Raw genomic sequence first — 23,794 nt, 5'->3', positions numbered from 1 at the left:
CTCGTTTCTCATCATTTTGGACCGTGGGCTATAGCCCATATCGTACGGCATACTATGGCACACCGTTTTTCATCATTTTTGAGGATTTGAAAAAAATGAAAAATGAAAAAAACGGTGGGTTATAGCCCATGTTTTTTGAAATTTTGAAAAAAAACGTTAGCCTCGTTTCTCATCATTTTGGACCGTGGGCTATAGCCCATATCGTACGGCATACTATGGCACGCCGTTTTTCATCATTTTTGAGGATTTGAAAAAAATGAAAAATGAAAAAAAACGGTGGGTTATAGCCCATGTTTTTTGAAATTTTGAAAAAAAAAGTTAGCCTCGTTTCTCATCATTTTGGACCGTGGGCTATAGCCCATATCGTACGGCATACTATGGCACGCCGTTTTTCATCATTTTTGAGGATTTGAAAAAAATGAAAAATGAAAAAAACGGTGGGTTATAGCCCATGTTTTTTGAAATTTTGAAAAAAAAAGTTAGCCTCGTTTCTCATCATTTTGGACCGTGGGCTATAGCCCATATCGTACGGCATACTATGGCACGCCGTTTTTCATCATTTTTGAGGATTTGAAAAAAATGAAAAATGAAAAAAACGGTGGGTTATAGCCCATGTTTTTTGAAATTTTGAAAAAAAAAGTTAGCCTTGTTTCTCATCATTTTGGACCGTGGGCTATAGCCCATATCGTACGGCATACTATGGCACGCCGTTTTTCATCATTTTTGAGGATTTGAAAAAAATGAAAAATGAAAAAAACGGTGGGTTATAGCCCATGTTTTTTGAAATTTTGAAAAAAAAAGTTAGCCTCGTTTCTCATCATTTTGGACCGTGGGCTATAGCCCATATCGTACGGCATACTATAGCACGCCGTTTTTCATCATTTTTGAGGATTTGAAAAAAATGAAAAATGAAAAAAACGGTGGGTTATAGCCCATGTTTTTTGAATTTTTGAAAAAAAAAGTTAGCCTCGTTTCTCATCATTTTGGACCGTGGGCTATAGCCCATATCGTACGGCATACTATGGCACGCCGTTTTTCATCATTTTTGAGGATTTGAAAAAAATGAAAAATGAAAAAAACGGTGGGTTATAGCCCATGTTTTTTGAAATTTTGAAAAAAAAAGTTAGCCTCGTTTCTCATCATTTTGGACCGTGGGCTATAGCCCATATCGTACGGCATACTATGGCACGCCGTTTTTCATCATTTTTGAGGATTTGAAAAAAATGAAAAATGAAAAAAACGGTGGGTTATAGCCCATGTTTTTTGAAATTTTGAAAAAAAAAGTTAGCCTCGTTTCTCATCATTTTGGACCGTGGGCTATAGCCCATATCGTACGGCATACTATGGCACGCCGTTTTTCATCATTTTTGAGGATTTGAAAAAAATGAAAAATGAAAAAAACGGTGGGTTATAGCCCATGTTTTTTGAAATTTTGAAAAAAAAAGTTAGCCTCGTTTCTCATCATTTTGGACCGTGGGCTATAGCCCATATCGTACGGCATACTATGGCACGCCGTTTTTCATCATTTTTGAGGATTTGAAAAAAATGAAAAATGAAAAAAACGGTGGGTTATAGCCCATGTTTTTTGAAATTTTGAAAAAAAAAGTTAGCCTCGTTTCTCATCATTTTGGACCGTGGGCTATAGCCCATATCGTACGGCATACTATGGCACGCCGTTTTCATCATTTTTGAGGATTTGAAAAAAATGAAAAATGATAAAAACGATGGGTTATAGCACATGTTTTTTGAAATTTTGAAAAAAAAAGTTAGCCTCGTTTCTTATCATTTTGGACCGTGGGCTATAGCCCATATCGTACGGCATACTATGGCACGCCGTTTTTCATCATTTTTGAGGATTTGAAAAAAATGAAAAATGAAAAAAACGGTGGGTTATAGCCCATGTTTTTTGAAATTTTGAAAAAAAAAGTTAGCCTCGTTTCTCATCATTTTGGACCATGGGCTATAGCCCATATCGTACGGCATACTATGGCACGCCATTTTTCATCATTTTTGAGGATTTGAAAAAAATGAAAAATGAAAAAAACGGTGGGTTATAGCCCATGTTTTTTGAAATTTTGAAAAAAAAAGTTAGCCTCGTTTCTCATCATTTTGGACCGTGGGCTATAGCCCATATCGTACGGCATACTATGGCACGCCGTTTTTCATAATTTTTGAGGATTTGAAAAAAATGAAAAATGAAAAAAAACGGTGGGTTATAGCCCATGTTTTTTTAAATTAAAAAAAAAAAAGTTAGCCTCGTTTCTCATCATTTTGGACCGTGGGCTATAGCCCATATCGTACGGCATACTATGGCACGCCGTTTTTCATCATTTTTGAGGATTTGAAAAAAATGAAAAATGAAAAAAACGGTGGGTTATAGCCCATGTTTTTTGAAATTTTGAAAAAAAAAGTTAGCCTCGTTTCTCATCATTTTGGACCGTGGGCTATAGCCCATATCGTACGGCATACTATGGCACGCCGTTTTTCATCATTTTTGAGGATTTGAAAAAAATGAAAAATGAAAAAAACGGTGGGTTATAGCCCATGTTTTTTGAAATTTTGAAAAAAAAAGTTAGCCTCGTTTCTCATCATTTTGGACCGTGGGCTATAGCCCATATCGTAAGGCATACTATGGCACGCCGTTTTTCATCATTTTTGAGGATTTGAAAAAAATGAAAAATGAAAAAAAACGGTGGGTTATAGCCCATGTTTTTTTTAATTAAAAAAAAAAAAAGTTAGCCTCGTTTCTCATCATTTTGGACCGTGGGCTATAGCCCATATCGTACGGCATACTATGGCACGCCGTTTTTCATCATTTTTGAGGATTTGAAAAAAATGAAAAATGAAAAAAACGGTGGGTTATAGCCCATGTTTTTTTAAATTTTGAAAAAAAAAGTTAGCCTCGTTTCTCATCATTTTGGACCGTGGGCTATAGCCCATATCGTACGGCATACTATGGCACGCCGTTTTTCATCATTTTTGAGGATTTGAAAAAAATGAAAAATGAAAAAAACGGTGGGTTATAGCCCATGTTTTTTGAAAAAAAAAAAAAAAAAGTTAGCCTTGTTTCTCATCATTTTGGACCGTGGGCTATAGCCCATATCGTACGGCATACTATGGCACGCCGTTTTTCATCATTTTTGAGGATTTGAAAAAAAAGAAAAAAGAAAAAAACGGTGGGTTATAGCCCTTGTTTTTTGAAATTTTGAAAAAAAAAGTTAGCCTCGTTTCTCATCATTTTGGACCGTGGGCTATAGCCCATATCGTACGGCATACTATGGCACGCCATTCTTCATCATTTTTGAGGATTTGAAAAAAATGAAAAATGAAAAAAACGGTGGGTTATAGCCCTTGTTTTTTGAAAAAAAAAGTTAGCCTCGTTTCTCATCATTTTGGACCGTGGGCTATAGCCCATATCGTACGGCATACTATGGCACGCCGTTTTTCATCATTTTTGAGGATTTGAAAAAAATGAAAAATGAAAAAAACGGTGGGTTATAGCCCATGTTTTTTGAAATTTTGAAAAAAAAAGTTAGCCTCGTTTCTCATCATTTTGGACCGTGGGCTATAGCCCATATCGTACGGCATACTATGGCACGCCGTTTTTCATCATTTTTGAGGATTTGAAAAAAATGAAAAATGAAAAAAACGGTGGGTTATAGCCCATGTTTTTTGAATTTTTGAAAAAAAAAGTTAGCCTCGTTTCTCATCATTTTGGACCGTGGGCTATAGCCCATATCGTACGGCATACTATGGCACGCCGTTTTTCATCATTTTTGAGGATTTGAAAAAAATGAAAAATGAAAAAAACGGTGGGTTATAGCCCATGTTTTTTTCATTTTTGAAAAGAAAAGTTAGCCTCGTTTCTCATCATTTTGGACCGTGGGCTATAGCCCATATCGTACGGCATACTATGGCACACCGTTTTTCATCATTTTTGAGGATTTGAAAAAAATGAAAAATGAAAAAAACGGTGGGTTATAGCCCATGTTTTTTGAAATTTTGAAAAAAAAAGTTAGCCTCGTTTCTCATCATTTTGGACCGTGGGCTATAGCCCATATCGTACGGCATACTATGGCACGCCGTTTTTCATCATTTTTGAGGATTTGAAAAAAATGAAAAATGAAAAAAAACGGTGGGTTATAGCCCATGTTTTTTGAAATTTTGAAAAAAAAAGTTAGCCTCGTTTCTCATCATTTTGGACCGTGGGCTATAGCCCATATCGTACGGCATACTATGGCACGCCGTTTTTCATCATTTTTGAGGATTTGAAAAAAATGAAAAATGAAAAAAACGGTGGGTTATAGCCCATGTTTTTTGAAATTTTGAAAAAAAAAGTTAGCCTCGTTTCTCATCATTTTGGACCGTGGGCTATAGCCCATATCGTACGGCATACTATGGCACGCCGTTTTTCATCATTTTTAAGGATTTGAAAAAAATGAAAAATGAAAAAAACGGTGGGTTATAGCCCATGTTTTTTGAAATTTTGAAAAAAAAAGTTAGCCTCGTTTCTCATCATTTTGGACCGTGGGCTATAGCCCATATCGTACGGCATACTATGGCACGCCGTTTTTCATCATTTTTGAGGATTTGAAAAAAATGAAAAATGAAAAAAACGGTGGGTTATAGCCCATGTTTTTTGAAATTTTGAAAAAAAAAGTTAGCCTCGTTTCTCATCATTTTGGACCGTGGGCTGTAGCCCATATCGTACGGCATACTATAGCACGCCGTTTTTCATCATTTTTGAGGATTTGAAAAAAATGAAAAATGAAAAAAACGGTGGGTTATAGCCCATGTTTTTTGAATTTTGAAAAAAAAAGTTAGCCTCGTTTCTCATCATTTTGGACCGTGGGCTATAGCCCATATCGTACGGCATACTATGGCACGCCGTTTTTCATCATTTTTGAGGATTTGAAAAAAATGAAAAATGAAAAAAACGGTGGGTTATAGCCCATGTTTTTTGAAATTTTGAAAAAAAAAGTTAGCCTCGTTTCTCATCATTTTGGACCGTGGGCTATAGCCCATATCGTACGGCATACTATGGCACGCCGTTTTTCATCATTTTTGAGGATTTGAAAAAAATGAAAAATGAAAAAAACGGTGGGTTATAGCCCATGTTTTTTGAAATTTTGAAAAAAAAGTTAGCCTCGTTTCTCATCATTTTGGACCGTGGGCTATAGCCCATATCGTACGGCATACTATGGCACGCCGTTTTTCATCATTTTTGAGGATTTGAAAAAAATGAAAAATGAAAAAAACGGTGGGTTATAGCCCATGTTTTTTGAAATTTTGAAAAAAAAAGTTAGCCTCGTTTCTCATCATTTTGGACCGTGGGCTATAGCCCATATCGTACGGCATACTATGGCACGCCGTTTTTCATCATTTTTGAGGATTTGAAAAAAATGAAAAATGAAAAAAACGGTGGGTTATAGCCCATGTTTTTTGAATTTTTGAAAAAAGAAGTTAGCCTCGTTCTCATCATTTTGGACCGTGGGCTATAGCCCATATCGTACGGCATACTATGGCACGCCGTTTTTCATCATTTTTGAGGATTTGAAAAAAATGAAAAATGAAAAAAACGGTGGGTTATAGCCCATGTTTTTTGAAATTTTGAAAAAAAAAGTTAGCCTCGTTTCTCATCATTTTGGACCGTGGGCTATAGCCCATATCGTACGGCATACTATGGCACGCCGTTTTTCATCATTTTTGAGGATTTGAAAAAAATGAAAAATGAAAAAAACGGTGGGTTATAGCCCATGTTTTTTGAAATTTTGGAAAAAAAAGTTAGCCTCGTTTCTCATCATTTGGACCGTGGGCTATAGCCCATATCGTACGGCATACTATGGCACGCCGTTTTTCATCATTTTTGAGGATTTGAAAAAAATGAAAAATGAAAAAAACGGTGGGTTATAGCCCATGTTTTTTGAAATTTTGAAAAAAAAGTTAGCCTCGTTTCTCATCATTTTGGACCATGGGCTATAGCCCATATCGTACGGCATACTATGGCACGCCGTTTTTCATCATTTTTGAGGATTTGAAAAAAATGAAAAATGAAAAAAACGGTGGTTATAGCCCATGTTTTTTGAAATTTTGAAAAAAAAAGTTAGCCTCGTTTCTCATCATTTTGGACCGTGGGCTATAGCCCATGTCGTACGGCATACTATGGCACGCCGTTTTTCATCATTTTTGAGGATTTGAAAAAAATGAAAAATGAAAAAAACGGTGGGTTATAGCCCATGTTTTTTGAAATTTTGAAAAAAAAAGTTAGCCTCGTTTCTCATCATTTTGGACCGTGGGCTATAGCCCATATCGTACGGCATACTATGGCACACCGTTTTTCATCATTTTTGAGGATTTGAAAAAAATGGAAAATGAAAAAAACGGTGGGTTATAGCCCATGTTTTTTGAAATTTTGAAAAAAAAAGTTAGCCTCGTTTCTCATCATTTTGGACCGTGGGCTATAGCCCATATCGTACGGCATACTATGGCACGCCGTTTTTCATCATTTTTGAGGATTTGAAAAAAATGAAAAATGAAAAAAACGGTGGGTTATAGCCCATGTTTTTTGAAATTTGAAAAAAAAAGTTAGCCTCGTTTCTCATCATTTTGGACCGTGGGCTATAGCCCATATCGTACGGCATACTATGGCACGCCCGTTTTTCATCATTTTTGAGGATTTGAAAAAAATGAAAAATGAAAAAAACGGTGGGTTATAGCCCATGTTTCTTTAATTTTTGAAAAAAAAGTTAGCCTCGTTTCTCATCATTTTGGACCGTGGGCTATAGCCCATATCGTACGGCATACTATGGCACGCCGTTTTTCATCATTTTTGAGGATTTGAAAAAATGAAAAATGAAAAAAACGGTGGGTTATAGCCCATGTTTTTTGAAATTTTGAAAAAAAAAGTTAGCCTCGTTTCTCATCATTTTGGACCGTGGGCTATAGCCCATATCGTACGGCATACTATGGCACGACCGTTTTTCATCATTTTTGAGGATTTGAAAAAACATGAAAAATGAAAAAAACGGTGGGTTATAGCCCATGTTTTTTTTGAAATTTTGAAAAAAAAAGTTAGCCTCGTTTCTCATCATTTTGGACCGTGGGCTATAGCCCATATCGTACGGCATACTATGGCACGCCGTTTTTCATCATTTTTGAGGATTTGAAAAAAATGAAAAATGAAAAAAACGGTGGGTTATAGCCCATGTTTTTTGAAATTTTGAAAAAAAAAGTTAGCCTCGTTTCTCATCATTTTGGACCGTGGGCTATAGCCCATATCGTACGGCATACTATGGCATGCCGTTTTTCATCATTTTTGAGGATTTGAAAAAAATGAAAAATTAAAAAAACGGTGGGTTATAGCCCATGTTTTTTGAAATTTTGAAAAAAAAAGTTAGCCTCGTTTCTCATCATTTTGGACCGTGGGCTATAGCCCATATCGTACGGCATACTATGGCACGCCGTTTTTCATCATTTTTGATGATTTGAAAAAAATGAAAAATGAAAAAACGGTGGGTTATAGCCCATGTTTTTTGAAATTTTGAAAAAAAAAGTTAGCCTCGTTTCTCATCATTTTGGACCGTGGGCTATAGCCCATATCGTACGGGATACTATGGCACGCCGTTTTTCATCATTTTTGAGGATTTGAAAAAAATGAAAAATGAAAAAAACGATGGGTTATAGCCCATGTTTTTTGAAATTTTGAAAAAAAAGTTAGCCTCGTTTCTCATCATTTTGGACCGTGGGCTATAGCCCATATCGTACGGCATACTATGGCACGCCGTTTTTCATCATTTTTGAGGATTTGAAAAAAATGAAAAATGAAAAAAACGGTGGGTTATAGCCCATGTTTTTTGAAATTTGAAAAAAAATGTTAGCCTCGTTTCTCATCATTTTGGACCGTGGGCTATAGCCCATAGCGTACGGCATACTATGGCACGCCGTTTTTCATCATTTTTGAGGATTTGAAAAAAATGAAAAATGAAAAAAACGGTGGGTTATAGCCCATGTTTTTTGAAATTTTGAAAAAAAAAGTTAGCCTCGTTTCTCATCATTTTGGACCGTGGGCTATAGCCCATATCGTACGGCATACTATGGCACGCCGTTTTTCATCATTTTTGAGGATTTGAAAAAAATGAAAAATGAAAAAAAACGGTGGGTTATAGCCCATGTTTTTTGAAATTTTGAAAAAAAAAGTTAGCCTCGTTTCTCATCATTTTGGACCGTGGGCTATAGCCCATATCGTACGGCATACTATGGCACGCCGTTTTTCATCATTTTTGAGGATTTGAAAAAAATGAAAAATGAAAAAAACGGTGGGTTATAGCCCATGTTTTTTGAATTTTTGAAAAAAAAAGTTAGCCTCGTTTCTCATCATTTTGGACCGTGGGCTATAGCCCATATCGTACGGCATACTATGGCACGCCGTTTTTCATCATTTTTGAGGATTTGAAAAAAATGAAAAATGAAAAAAACGGTGGGTTATAGCCCATGTTTTTTGAAATTTTGAAAAAAAAAGTTAGCCTCGTTTCTCATCATTTTGGACCGTGGGCTATAGCCCATATCGTACGGCATACTATGGCACGCCGTTTTTCATCATTTTTGAGGATTTGAAAAAAATGAAAAATGAAAAAAACGGTGGGTTATAGCCCATGTTTTTTGAAATTTTGAAAAAAAAAGTTAGCCTCGTTTCTCATCATTTTGGACCGTGGGCTATAGCCCATATCGTACGGCATACTATGGCACGCAGTTTTTCATCATTTTTGAGGATTTGAAAAAAATGAAAAATGAAAAAAACGGTGGGTTATAGCCCATGTTTTTTGAAATTTTGAAAAAAAAAGTTAGCCTCGTTTCTCATCATTTTGGACCGTGGGCTATAGCCCATATCGTACGGCATACTATGGCATGCCGTTTTTCATCATTTTTGAGGATTTGAAAAAAATGAAAAATGAAAAAAAACGGTGGGTTATAGCCCATGTTTTTTGAAATTTTGAAAAAAAAAGTTAGCCTCGTTTCTCATCATTTTGGACCGTGGGCTATAGCCCATATCGTACGGCATACTATGGCACGCCGTTTTTCATCATTTTTGAGGATTTGAAAAAAATGAAAAATGAAAAAACGGTGGGTTATAGCCCATGTTTTTTGAAATTTTGAAAAAAAAAGTTAGCCTCGTTTCTCATCATTTTGGACCGTGGGCTATAGCCCATATCGTATGGCATACTATGGCACGCCGTTTTTCATCATTTTTGAGGATTTGAAAAAAATGAAAAATGAAAAAAACGATGGGTTATAGCCCATGTTTTTTGAAATTTTGAAAAAAAAAGTTAGCCTCGTTTCTCATCATTTTGGACCGTGGGCTATAGCCCATATCGTACGGCATACTATGGCACGCCGTTTTTCATCATTTTTGAGGATTTGAAAAAAATGAAAAATGAAAAAAACGGTGGGTTATAGCCCATGTTTTTTGAAATTTTGAAAAAAAAAGTTAGCCTCGTTTCTCATCATTTTGGACCGTGGGCTATAGCCCATAGCGTACGGCATACTATGGCACGCCGTTTTTCATCATTTTTGAGGATTTGAAAAAAATGAAAAATGAAAAAAACGGTGGGTTATAGCCCATGTTTTTTGAAATTTTGAAAAAAAAAAGTTAGCCTCGTTTCTCATCATTTTGGACCGTGGGCTATAGCCCATATCGTACGGCATACTATGGCACGCCGTTTTTCATCATTTTTGAGGATTTGAAAAAAATGAAAAATGAAAAAAAACGGTGGGTTATAGCCCATGTTTTTTGAAATTTTGAAAAAAAAAGTTAGCCTCGTTTCTCATCATTTTGGACCGTGGGCTATAGCCCATATCGTACGGCATACTATGGCACGCCGTTTTTCATCATTTTTGAGGATTTGAAAAAAATGAAAAATGAAAAAAACGGTGGGTTATAGCCCATGTTTTTTGAAATTTTGAAAAAAAAAGTTAGCCTCGTTTCTCATCATTTTGGACCGTGGGCTATAGCCCATATCGTACGGCATACTATGGCACGCCGTTTTTCATCATTTTTGAGGATTTGAAAAAAATGAAAAATGAAAAAAACGATGGGTTATAGCCCATGTTTTTTGAAATTTTGAAAAAAAAAGTTAGCCTCGTTTCTCATCATTTTGGACCGTGGGCTATAGCCCATATCGTACGGCATACTATGGCACGCCGTTTTTCATCATTTTTGAGGATTTGAAAAAAATGAAAAATGAAAAAAACGGTGGGTTATAGCCCATGTTTTTTGAAATTTTGAAAAAAAAAGTTAGCCTCGTTTCTCATCATTTTGGACCGTGGGCTATAGCCCATAGCGTACGGCATACTATGGCACGCCGTTTTTCATCATTTTTGAGGATTTGAAAAAAATGAAAAATGAAAAAAACGGTGGGTTATAGCCCATGTTTTTTGAAATTTTGAAAAAAAAAAGTTAGCCTCGTTTCTCATCATTTTGGACCGTGGGCTATAGCCCATATCGTACGGCATACTATGGCACGCCGTTTTTCATCATTTTTGAGGATTTGAAAAAAATGAAAAATGAAAAAAAACGGTGGGTTATAGCCCATGTTTTTTGAAATTTTGAAAAAAAAAGTTAGCCTCGTTTCTCATCATTTTGGACCGTGGGCTATAGCCCATATCGTACGGCATACTATGGCACGCCGTTTTTCATCATTTTTGAGGATTTGAAAAAAATGAAAAATGAAAAAAACGGTGGGTTATAGCCCATGTTTTTTGAAATTTTGAAAAAAAAAGTTAGCCTCGTTTCTCATCATTTTGGACCGTGGGCTATAGCCCATATCGTACGGCATACTATGGCACGCCGTTTTTCATCATTTTTGAGGATTTGAAAAAAATGAAAAATGAAAAAAACGATGGGGTATAGCCCATGTTTTTTGAAATTTTGAAAAAAAAAGTTAGCCTCGTTTCTCATCATTTTGGACCGTGGGCTATAGCCCATATCGTACGGCATACTATGGCACGCCATTTTTCATCATTTTTGAGGATTTGAAAAAAATGAAAAATGAAAAAAACGGTGGGTTATAGGCTTATAGCCCATGTTTTTTGAAATTTTGAAAAAAAAAGTTAGCCTCGTTTCTCATCATTTTGGACCGTGGGCTATAGCCCATATCGTACGGCATACTATGGCACGCCGTTTTTCATCATTTTTGAGGATTTGAAAAAAATGAAAAATGAAAAAAACGATGGGTTATAGCCCATGTTTTTTGAAATTTTGAAAAAAAAAGTTAGCCTCGTTTCTCATCATTTTGGACCGTGGGCTATAGCCCATATCGTACGGCATACTATGGCACGCCATTTTTCATCATTTTTGAGGATTTGAAAAAAATGAAAAAAGAAAAAAACGGTGGGTTATAGCCCATGTTTTTTGAAATTTTGAAAAAAAAAGTTAGCCTCGTTTCTCATCATTTTGGACCGTGGGCTATAGCCCATATCGTACGGCATACTATGGCACGCCGTTTTTCATCATTTTTGAGGATTTAAAAAAAATGAAAAATGAAAAAAACGGTGGGTTATAGCCCATGTTTTTTGAAATTTTGAAAAAAAAAGTTAGCCTCGTTTCTCATCATTTTGGACCGTGGGCTATAGCCCATATCGTACGGCATACTATGGCACGCCGTTTTTCATCATTTTTGAGGATTTGAAAAAAATGAAAAATGAAAAAAACGGTGGGTTATAGCCCATGTTTTTTGAAATTTTGAAAAAAAAAGTTAGCCTCGTTTCTCATCATTTTGGACCGTGGGCTATAGCCCATATCGTACGGCATACTATGGCACGCCGTTTTTCATCATTTTTGAGGATTTGAAAAAAATGAAAAATGAAAAAAACGATGGGTTATAGCCCATGTTTTTTGAAATTTTGAAAAAAAAAGTTAGCCTCGTTTCTCATCATTTTGGACCGTGGGCTATAGCCCATATCGTACGGCATACTATGGCACGCCGTTTTTCATCATTTTTGAGGATTTGAAAAAAATGAAAAATGAAAAAAACGATGGGTTATAGCCCATGTTTTTTGAAATTTTGAAAAAAAAAGTTAGCCTCGTTTCTCATCATTTTGGACCGTGGGCTATAGCCCATATCGTACGGCATACTATGGCACGCCGTTTTTCATCATTTTTGAGGATTTAAAAAAAATGAAAAATGAAAAAAACGGTGGGTTATAGCCCATGTTTTTTGAAATTTTGAAAAAAAAAGTTAGCCTCGTTTCTCATCATTTTGGACCGTGGGCTATAGCCCATATCGTACGGCATACTATGGCACGCCATTTTTCATCATTTTTGAGGATTTGAAAAAAATGAAAAAAGAAAAAAACGGTGGGTTATAGCCCATGTTTTTTGAAATTTTGAAAAAAAAAGTTAGCCTCGTTTCTCATCATTTTGGACCGTGGGCTATAGCCCATATCGTACGGCATACTATGGCACGCCGTTTTTCATCATTTTTGAGGATTTGAAAAAAATGAAAAATGAAAAAAACGATGGGTTATAGCCCATGTTTTTTGAAATTTTGAAAAAAAAAGTTAGCCTCGTTTCTCATCATTTTGGACCGTGGGCTATAGCCCATATCGTACGGCATACTATGGCACGCCGTTTTTCATCATTTTTGAGGATTTAAAAAAAATGAAAAATGAAAAAAACGATGGGTTATAGCCCATGTTTTTTGAAATTTTGAAAAAAAAAGTTAGCCTCGTTTCTCATCATTTTGGACCGTGGGCTATAGCCCATATCGTACGGCATACTATGGCACGCCGTTTTTCATCATTTTTGAGGATTTAAAAAAATGAAAAATGAAAAAAACGGTGGGTTATAGCCCATGTTTTTTGAAATTTTGAAAAAAAAAGTTAGCCTCGTTTCTCATCATTTTGGACCGTGGGCTATAGCCCATATCGTACGGCATACTATGGCACGCCGTTTTTCATCATTTTTGAGGATTTGAAAAAAATGAAAAATGAAAAAAACGGTGGGTTATAGCCCATGTTTTTTGAAATTTTGAAAAAAAAAGTTAGCCTCGTTTCTCATCATTTTGGACCGTGGGCTATAGCCCATATCGTACGGCATACTATGGCACGCCGTTTTTCATAATTTTTGAGGATTTGAAAAAAATGAGAAATGAAAAAAACGGTGGGTTATAGCCCATGTTTTTTGAAATTTTGAAAAAAAAAGTTAGCCTCGTTTCTCATCATTTTGGACCGTGGGCTATAGCCCATATCGTACGGCATACTATGGCACGCCGTTTTTCATCATTTTTGAGGATTTGAAAAAAAAGAAAAATGAAAAAAACGGTGGGTTATAGCCCATGTTTTTTGAAATTTTGAAAAAGAAGTTAGCCTCGTTTCTCATCATTTTGGACCGTGGGCTATAGCCCATATCGTACGGCATACTATGGCACGCCGTTTTTCATCATTTTTGAGGATTTGAAAAAAATGAAAAATGAAAAAAACGGTGGGTTATAGCCCATGTTTTTTGAAATTTTGAAAAAAAAAAGTTAGCCTCGTTTCTCATCATTTTGGACCGTGGGCTATAGCCCATATCGTACGGCATACTATGGCACGCCGTTTTTCATCATTTTTGAGGATTTGAAAAAAATGAAAAATGAAAAAAACGGTGGGTTATAGCCCATGTTTTTTGAAATTTTGAAAAAAAAAGTTAGCCTCGTTTCTCATCATTTTGGACCGTGGGCTATAGCCCATATCGTACGGCATACTATGGCACGCCGTTTTTCATCATTTTTGAGGATTTGAAAAAAAAGAAAAATGAAAAAAACGGTGGGTTATAGCCCATGTTTTTTGAAATTTTGAAAAAAAAGTTAGCCTCGTTTCTCATCATTTTGGACCGTGGGCTATAGCCCATATCGTACGGCATACTATGGCACGCCGTTTTTCATCATTTTTGAGGATTTGAAAAAAATGAAAAATGAAAAAAACGGTGGGTTATAGCCCATGTTTTTTGAAATTTTGAAAAAAAAAGTTAGCCTCGTTTCTCATCATTTTGGACCGTGGGCTATAGCCCATATCGTACGGCATACTATGGCACGCCGTTTTTCATCATTTTTGAGGATTTGAAAAAAATGAAAAATGAAAAAAACGGTGGGTTATAGCCCATGTTTTTTGAAATTTTGAAAAAAAAAGTTAGCCTCGTTTCTCATCATTTTGGACCGTGGGCTATAGCCCATATCGTACGGCATACTATGGCACGCCGTTTTTCATAATTTTTGAGGATTTGAAAAAAATGAGAAATGAAAAAAACGGTGGGTTATAGCCCATGTTTTTTGAAATTTTGAAAAAAAAAGTTAGCCTCGTTTCTCATCATTTTGGACCGTGGGCTATAGCCCATATCGTACGGCATACTATGGCACGCCGTTTTTCATCATTTTTGAGGATTTGAAAAAAAAGAAAAATAAAAAAAACGGTGGGTTATAGCCCATGTTTTTTGAAATTTTGAAAAAAAAGTTAGCCTCGTTTCTCATCATTTTGGACCGTGGGCTATAGCCCATATCGTACGGCATACTATGGCACGCCGTTTTTCATCATTTTTGAGGATTTGAAAAAAATGAAAAATGAAAAAAACGGTGGGTTATAGCCCATGTTTTTTGAAAATTTGAAAAAAAAAAGTTAGCCTCGTTTCTCATCATTTTGGACCGTGGGCTATAGCCCATATCGTACGGCATACTATGGCACGCCGTTTTTCATCATTTTTGAGGATTTGAAAAAAATGAAAAATGAAAAAAAACGGTGGGTTATAGCCCATGTTTTTTGAAATTTTGGAAAAAAAAGTTAGCCTCGTTTCTCATCATTTTGGACCGTGGGCTATAGCCCATATCGTACGGCATACTATGGCACGCCGTTTTTCATCATTTTTGAGGATTTGAAAAAAAAGAAAAATAAAAAAAACGGTGGGTTATAGCCCATGTTTTTTGAAATTTTGAAAAAAAAGTTAGCCTCGTTTCTCATCATTTTGGACCGTGGGCTATAGCCCATATCGTACGGCATACTATGGCACGCCGTTTTTCATAATTTTTGAGGATTTGAAAAAAATGAAAAATGAAAAAAACGGTGGGTTATAGCCCATGTTTTTTGAAAATTTGAAAAAAAAAAGTTAGCCTCGTTTCTCATCATTTTGGACCGTGGGCTATAGCCCATATCGTACGGCATACTATGGCACGCCGTTTTTCATCATTTTTGAGGATTTGAAAAAAATGAAAAAAACGGTGGGTTATAGCCCATGTTTTTTGAAATTTTGAAAAAAAAAAGTTAGCCTCGTTTCTCATCATTTTGGACCGTGGGCTATAGCCCATATCGTACGGCATACTATGGCACGCCGTTTTTCATCATTTTTGAGGATTTGAAAAAAATGAAAAAAACGGTGGGTTATAGCCCATGTTTTTTGAAATTTTGAAAAAAAAAGTTAGCCTCGTTTCTCATCATTTTGGACCGTGGGCTATAGCCCATATCGTACGGCATACTATGGCACGCCGTTTTTCATCATTTTTGAGGATTTGAAAAAAATGAAAAATGAAAAAAACGGTGGGTTATAGCCCATGTTTTTTGAAATTTTGAAAAAAAAAGTTAGCCTCGTTTCTCATCATTTTGGACCGTGGGCTATAGCCCATATCGTACGGCATACTATGGCACGCCGTTTTTCATCATTTTTGAGGATTTGAAAAAAATGAGAAATGAAAAAAACGGTGGGTTATAGCCCATGTTTTTTGAAATTTTGAAAAAAAAAGTTAGCCTCGTTTCTCATCATTTTGGACCGTGGGCTATAGCCCATATCGTACGGCATACTATGGCACGCCGTTTTTCATCATTTTTGAGGATTTGAAAAAAATGAAAAATGAAAAAAACGGTGGGTTATAGCCCATGTTTTTTGAAATTTTGAAAAAAAAAGTTAGCCTCGTTTCTCATCATTTTGGACCGTGGGCTATAGCCCATATCGTACGGCATACTATGGCACGCCGTTTTTCATCATTTTTGAGGATTTGAAAAAAATGAAAAATGAAAAAAACGGTGGGTTATAGCCCATGTTTTTTGAAATTTTGAAAAAAAAAGTTAGCCTCGTTTCTCATCATTTTGGACCGTGGGCTATAGCCCATATCGTACGGCATACTATGGCACGCCGTTTTTCATCGTTTTTGAGGATTTGAAAAAAATGAAAAATGAAAAAAAACGGTGGGTTATAGCCCATGTTTTTTGAAATTTTGAAAAAAAAAGTTAGCCTCGTTTCTCATCATTTTGGACCGTGGGCTATAGCCCATATCGTACGGCATACTATGGCACGCCGTTTTTCATCATTTTTGAGGATTTGAAAAAAATGAAAAATGAAAAAAACGGTGGGTTATAGCCCATGTTTTTTGAAATTTTGAAAAAAAAAGTTAGCCTCGTTTCTCATCATGTTGGACCGTGGGCTATAGCCCATATCGTACGGCATACTATGGCACGCCGTTTTTCATAATTTTTGAGGATTTGAAAAAAATGAAAAATGAAAAAAACGGTGGGTTATAGCCCATGTTTTTTGAAATTTTGAAAAAAAAAAGTTAGCCTCGTTTCTCATCATTTTGGACCGTGGGCTATAGCCCATATCGTACGGCATACTATGGCACGCCGTTTTTCATCATTTTTGAGGATTTGAAAAAAATGAAAAATGAAAAAAACGGTGGGTTATAGCCCATGTTTTTTGAAATTTTGAAAAAAAAAGTTAGCCTCGTTTCTCATCATTTTGGACCGTGGGCTATAGCCCATATCGTACGGCATACTATGGCACGCCGTTTTTCATCATTTTTGAGGATTTGAAAAAAATTAGAAATGAAAAAAACGGTGGGTTATAGCCCATGTTTTTTGAAATTTTGAAAAAAAAAGTTAGCCTCGTTTCTCATCATTTTGGACCGTGGGCTATAGCCCATATCGTACGGCATACTATGGCACGCCGTTTTTCATCATTTTTGAGGATTTGAAAAAAATGAAAAATGAAAAAAAACGGTGGGTTATAGCCCATGTTTTTTGAAATTTTGAAAAAAAAAGTTAGCCTCGTTTCTCATCATTTTGGACCGTGGGCTATAGCCCATATCGTACGGCATACTATGGCACGCCGTTTTTCATCATTTTTGAGGATTTGAAAAAAATGAAAAATGAAAAAAACGGTGGGTTATAGCCCATGTTTTTTGAAATTTTGAAAAAAAAAGTTAGCCTCGTTTCTCATCATTTTGGACCGTGGGCTATAGCCCATATCGTACGGCATACTATGGCACGCCGTTTTTCATAATTTTTGAGGATTTGAAAAAAATGAAAAATGAAAAAAACGGTGGGTTATAGCCCATGTTTTTTGAAATTTTGAAAAAAAAAGTTAGCCTCGTTTCTCATCATTTTGGACCGTGGGCTATAGCCCATATCGTACGGCATACTATGGCACGCCGTTTTTCATCATTTTTGAGGATTTTAAAAAAATGAAAAATGAAAAAAACGGTGGGTTATAGCCCATGTTTTTTGAAATTTTGAAAAAAACACACACCCTCCACCAACCTAGTCCCCATATATGGGGGACAAGGGGAGAGCAACGGAGAGCTCTACCTTATGAATGGCAAACACTGATAACAGTCTTGAAGCAGACACAACGGATGTACTGCATGATCACTGGGATACCGATAAGCTTGGACCCAACACCATAGATAGAAGATAGTTGGCTTGATGAAGCCTGGAAATAGGCACATACAGTATACACTGACTTTACAATATATGGCCCTACCACAACAAGGCATATACTACCACCATTAGATCTCCACATTTTAGAGCTGACCTGTTCTGACATTCCATATGTTGATCTGACCTCATCCTGTACCCTTGTGAACCCTGTACACTTAAGATACGCTCCATATATGGCCAGACCTCACCAAACCCTGTAGACTCAAGACACTGCCACCGCGGCCACGCTTAGATCTCCATATATGGAGCTGACCTGTTCTGACATTCCATAATTCATTATGGCTCATAATCAGCAAAAGATGCGATATTCGGGCCAGAGAGAGAGAGAGGACCGAAGTGCTATTACAGTAGTAATTAGTAGTTATAATATTCTTATTTTGATCATGACCCAACAAGTCTCTCCATTTTCTTCAATTTTGTATGACACTGATTTACCATGCCTATATACTATAGGATAATATATTTACTATACCTATATACTATAGGATAATATATTTACTATACCTATATACTATAGGATAATATATTTACTATACCTATATACTATAGGATAATATATTTACCATGCCTATATACTATAGGATAATATATTTACTATACCTATATACTATAGGATAATATATTTACTATGCCTATATACTATAGGATAATATATTTACTATACCTATATACTATAGGATAATATATTTACCATGCCTATATACTATAGGATAATATATTTACCATGCCTATATACTATAGGATAATATATTTACTATACCTATATACTATAGGATAATATATTTACTATACCTATATACTATAGGATAATATATTTACTATACCTATATACTATAGGATAATAGATTTACTATGCCTATATACTATAGGATAATATATTTACTATACCTATATACTATAGGATAATATATTTACTATACCTATATACTATAGGATAATATATTTACTATGCCTATATACTATAGGATAATAGTGCAATTAATTTGTTTACTATTATAATAGAAAAGTATCAATGCTTCAACTGTAAAAGTCCAGAATTCAAAATGCACTTAAGTAAAAGTACAACGGTATTGGCATCAACATGGATTTAAAGTAGCCTACCAAAAGTACAAGACAAGTACTCATTGTGCAGAAATTCAGAATGTTTCTGGGTCCTGTATGCAATTTCACAACTACGGTTTGTGTCCAGGAGAGGGCAGCAGAGAATGAGCTTCAAACCTTGTGAGTGAACAGTCATGGGTTGTTGCTCAGCGCACACATGCCTTAACTCAGTCTGAATCATCTCACACTCGTGCTTCTGCCTACAGACATACTCATGCCATAATTAGCACACACTTGCGAAAGTATTAATAACATATATGGTGGGACCATAATGTAATGTTCTTGTGGTGTATATGAATTATATAGCATATTCATAACTACTTGGTTAGTCATAATTGTAAACTTGCAAGCCATTTCTCCCTTCATCACCCACCACAGTGCCTTAACTACAGTATTTGCATATCAATTGTTCCACAGGCAGGAAGCCTTGTAGGCATCACTCTTTGACTTCTCAAGATAATTCTTGGGGAGTGATTTTGATCTGATATTATCTTTAGGGTCTAAAATAGACCACATGGGGTTTTGACCTTCCTGTTTTAGCTGATAAGTGACAGAGCCATTATTTAGGGTTACAGGAGGCTACAGTTTGGCACACACACACACACACACACACACACACACACACACAGTATGGAGGTATAAAGAGATGCGTTGGGAAGGACTTGGGGGTTGGAAAAACGGAGGAGGCCATGAAGGACAGGCTTGACCTGGCCTGAATGTGCGATACCATGATAAGATGACCGTTGCTATGCTTGTAACCTGACCATGGGAGATGCCTCATTGATTGAATAAAAGAAGGACATTGCCTGGGAATCGGAGCTCATTTCTTGTTCTTGATACATTAGGAAAATAAGGTGACAATCTACAGACCCCTGGAAGAAAAGACACGACACTCTCTACAGGCCAATATCTTGCCATGTGAGCTGCACGTACTGTCTGTGGGGTTTGATTGATTGATTGATTAATTTGAAAATGTTATTAACAGTTTTTAGGATGGGTATACAGTTCAAGGAAAGTACAGGTCAATTATACAAAATCTGCTAAAGAGGATAGAATCAGAAAAAGCACTAATTGATTGATTGAAGTATTTATTAACAGTTTGCAGAATTACAGTACATTTCAAGCACAACTCAATACAAAAACTGTTAACTGAGTGGACGACACCATAAAAGCATTACACTTGTTTACAATAGGGCCCACCGTTTTCAATTCATCAAAACATTTAGATATACACTTCTATATAGCCAAAAAACAGGAAATCACCATCGAGGGGAAAAAATGGAAAAAACATAAGGTGAGGGGGAAAAGGGCGTGGGGGGATTCAGATTTGTGGGGGCTAGTTTCGAATTGCAGCCATCCATAGGTGCCCTTTGAGAGCGGTTATGCAGGAGTCAAGGGATTTGCATGTTTTAATGACTGTTGGTAGGGCGTTCAACATTTTGGTGGCATAGGAGCGAAATTAATTAAGTCCCTTGCACATGGTTTGTTGAACTCCAATGGTGTTGTGGGTTTGGACTTCATTGACATTAAAGTATTTAGACAGGTACATCATACATGGGTATATCTTAGTGTTGTATCAAATCTTGTGGACCAGACCCATTTCAAGATGTTGTCGTCAACCCTATGACACGATTCCAGCCCGTCAAAGTGGGCGGGGGTGAGGTGGGTTCGGGGAGAGAGGCCAAGTAGAAGCCTGACAAGTTTGTTTTGGGATGTCTGGGGCCTTGTTTTAAGGCTACCGGTATATAGTTTACACAAGGCCAAGGGTAGTTCATCAGAACATTTGAAGACATATAAATGCAAACTATGCACAAAATAAATCATCATAAACATGGTTAGAAAATAGGAGAAACTTTTTTTCTATACTGTACACTGTACAGTATATAGACAAGGTGAGGGGCGCTCTTATCATCATAGCCTGCATGATCACATTCCGTGCTCAGCCAATCAAATCATCACATTCCGTGCTACGGACACACAAAGCTATGCATATATAGGAGGGGTGAGCGCCCCTCAAAAATGAGTTGGTTAAACAAAAAAAATAGGATTCTCAAATAAGAAGTTCCCCCGCATGACGCGCAAACTATTTCCCCCACATCTTCCTCGTGTCATGACGGCTGCAGCCCACGCCTGACACAACCCTGGATAAATATGCAACCCGGCCTGGTGGAGATCTGCCCTCTGAGGAGCGCCCTTGTCTAGTTTAATTCCGTTGTGGACGGTAGTCAGTACCTCCAATGGCTGATAGTACTTTTCTCAGCGGCTTCATTTTTCTCAACGGCTTCCTTTTTCTCGGTTGGCCTGGTATGTTCCTTTCCTGTCATGGCTTCCAGCTCCCACCTGATGTTGTGTGGGAGTTCAGTCCCATCCAGACCATGCTGAATGACTGCCAGCTTGCACAACGTCTTCAGACTAGGACTCAAGTCCAAGACGTATAGGTCATCGTGGACCGCGCTGAATCCCTGGTAACCTCCAAAGAGGACGACACGATCTCCCACCATGCAACAGCACAGCCAGTTATCACTCGGACCTTTCCCCTTGCAGCGAACCTTCTTCCAGGACGACGACTTCAGACTGAACTTCCAGAGGTGTCTGGGCCTTTTCCGTTTCTTGCTGCCGAACACGTACAGCTCTCCGTGCCAGGCAAACGCCGAGTGGTACAACCTCTTTCCTTGCGAGCGCAGCCTTGTGGAGGGCTGGTTCAGCCAGCGGCCGGACGTCGTGTCGAACACCCTGACGTAGTTGTGGACACTCTCATCCTCTTCTCTCCACTCCTCGTCTCCCTCTCCCCCGAACACGAACACCTTGGTCCCGACGATGTTGGCCGAGTGCTCTGCTGAGTGACACGGTGGCTGGCCCCTCGTGGGGACGATCTCCGACCAGACCATGGTACTGGTGTCCAACTTGTGGATGTCGTTGGTGTAATTGTAGTGCCGGATGATCCCCCCGTGGAGGTACATGACCCTCCCGAGGGCGCAGGCTGCGCCGTCGTACCGGGCTTTCGGGATGGGCCCGGAGACCGTTGGCTTGGACCAGCAGTGGGTGCACACATCGAACGCGTATGGCTTGCTCTTGCAGAAGTTCCCCCGGTCGGTGTATCCCCCGCAGACGTAGACCGTGTCCTCGATCAGCACGGCGGTGTGGCCCGTGCGCCAGGAGGGAACCCACTGCGGGCGTTTTCCCTCGCAGTTGGTCTCCGGGGGAAGCTTGGTCCAGAGCAACGTGACTGTGTTGAAGACGTTCACGAAGATCTGATCGGCAGGGAGCGAGGAGCCTCCAAACGCGTAGACCTCATGCCTCACGGCTACCGCCACAGGCTGGCATGCTTCCTTGGGCGCCCCCTTCAAGTGCACTGTCCAGTGCAGCATTGCCCCGAGCAGCTCTGAGGTGGATGACAAAGCATCACTCTGTAAAGGAGTGCAGCGTTACTGTGAGCAAACACTTATGCTACAGAAGCAAAAAATGTCAAGCGACGTCTGGCCAATCCGTGAAGTCTACGGGTTGGTTTGACCAATCAGCTAATTATTTGCGATTATTGCCCTTTTTGTGTGAAGTGAGGGGCACTCTTATCATCGTACATCATCATGGATCATCTCATACTGGCCAATCAGAATTGCAGCCGCCCGTAAGTGCTCTTTGAGAGCGGATTTGAAGGAGTCTATAGGGATTCACATTCCTTTACGGCTGTCTGTGGGGTGATTCATAAACGTCACACAGTGTCGCTTGATAAAAATAGCACGACCTGGTGCGTGGTGAGCTTGTCGATCAGCTGTTGTTAACGAGCGGCACACTCTACACTATAACAGGGGTCAAAATGGACCCTTAGGGCAGTGGTTCCCAAACGCTTTCATGTCAAGGACCCCCAAATTGTCACTAATTAGCCCACGGACCCCACATTTGAAAAGATATGCCGGGGACCCATAGGAGAAGATTTGTCTAGCAGTGATTTTCAACCACTTTCGTTTCAAGGACCCCCCGGTTTGACATGAATTAGGTAGTCCCCCCATTTAATGGGGAACCCCCAATGTAGCCTATAATTATTGTAAAATCACTGTTAATTTAACTCCAAGAGTGTACAAATGGAACCAAACGGTTGAAACGGAACCACTTGGTTCCATTTGTACACTCTCTGAGTTACAGACCCATGAGGGTCCATTTGATTCCTAGCTGGGGAGCCCCTGGAACTCCCTCAAGGACCCCACTTTGGGAACCACTGCCTTAGGGTGTGTCTAGCCCTGAGAGTGAGAAGGGAACCAAATGGACGGGCTTTGTGGGGTGTACATTGGAGTCCCAGACATATACAGTATACTTTTACTCAAGTAAAACGTTTAAGTATACTTTTTCCACTATTGCATAAGATTCAGGACATGACGGAGGCCAGACACACAGAGGTAGGGGGGTGTGTGTGTGTGTGTGTGTGTGTGTGTGTGTGGTAACATCATTATGTAATGAGATCCATCATGAGCACTTTAGGCCCCCCCAGGCCGGGCTGGGTAGCATAGCTTGCAGAGGTGTGTGTGTCTTCTCTATAATGCCATGCAGGGTGGAAATGATACTGCCCCATACCATACGTTAAAAAAGACCACGCATCATACATGTATGCATCGGCACCATACACGCACGCACACACATGCATTGGGCATACATTCGTGTGATGATGTGAGCAATTGTATGTCCTGATGAAGGTCGAATAGACCGAAACGTTGAATAAAGAGCAACATTTTTGGCAAGTTTTCTGACAGTGTGCGGGACCCTTCTTTGTTTTTATGATGTGAGCAATAACATACATGGTTGCACAGCTACCCATTCACCCATGCTTTGCCTGTGCATGTACACACGCACACATACACACGCGTGCGAGCGCGGGCACAACTGCAAACATTTTCACTCTCACGCATGACTGCCCGAAGGTGCCGATGCATGTATGATGTGTTGTTCTATCTGGAATCATCCACAACACCAT

General features: G+C 38.1%; 1 protein-coding gene across 1 annotated transcript in view; it reads right to left on the bottom strand.

Moving 5' to 3' along the window:
- LOC308320380 (kelch domain-containing protein 3-like) overlaps nt 1–23,794 on the bottom strand; it is a gene marked incomplete at both ends in the record, with an annotated part of 42,164 nt that extends 18,370 nt beyond the window's left edge. Inside the window, 3 exons of the mRNA XM_080770731.1 lie at nt 18,907–19,031; nt 21,064–22,238; nt 23,726–23,794. Of these exons, the coding sequence (XP_080626857.1) occupies nt 18,907–19,031; nt 21,064–22,238; nt 23,726–23,794 (1,369 nt within the window). The remainder of the gene's footprint in view (nt 1–18,906; nt 19,032–21,063; nt 22,239–23,725) is intronic.

The sequence above is a fragment of the Protomyctophum bolini genome, assembly GCF_963924005.1.
Source record: "Protomyctophum bolini genome assembly, chromosome: 1".
Classification (NCBI taxonomy): Eukaryota; Metazoa; Chordata; class Actinopteri; order Myctophiformes; family Myctophidae; genus Protomyctophum; species Protomyctophum bolini.
The sequence above is the reverse complement of the archived record's forward strand: the minus strand, read 5'-3'. Positions and strand labels throughout refer to the sequence as shown.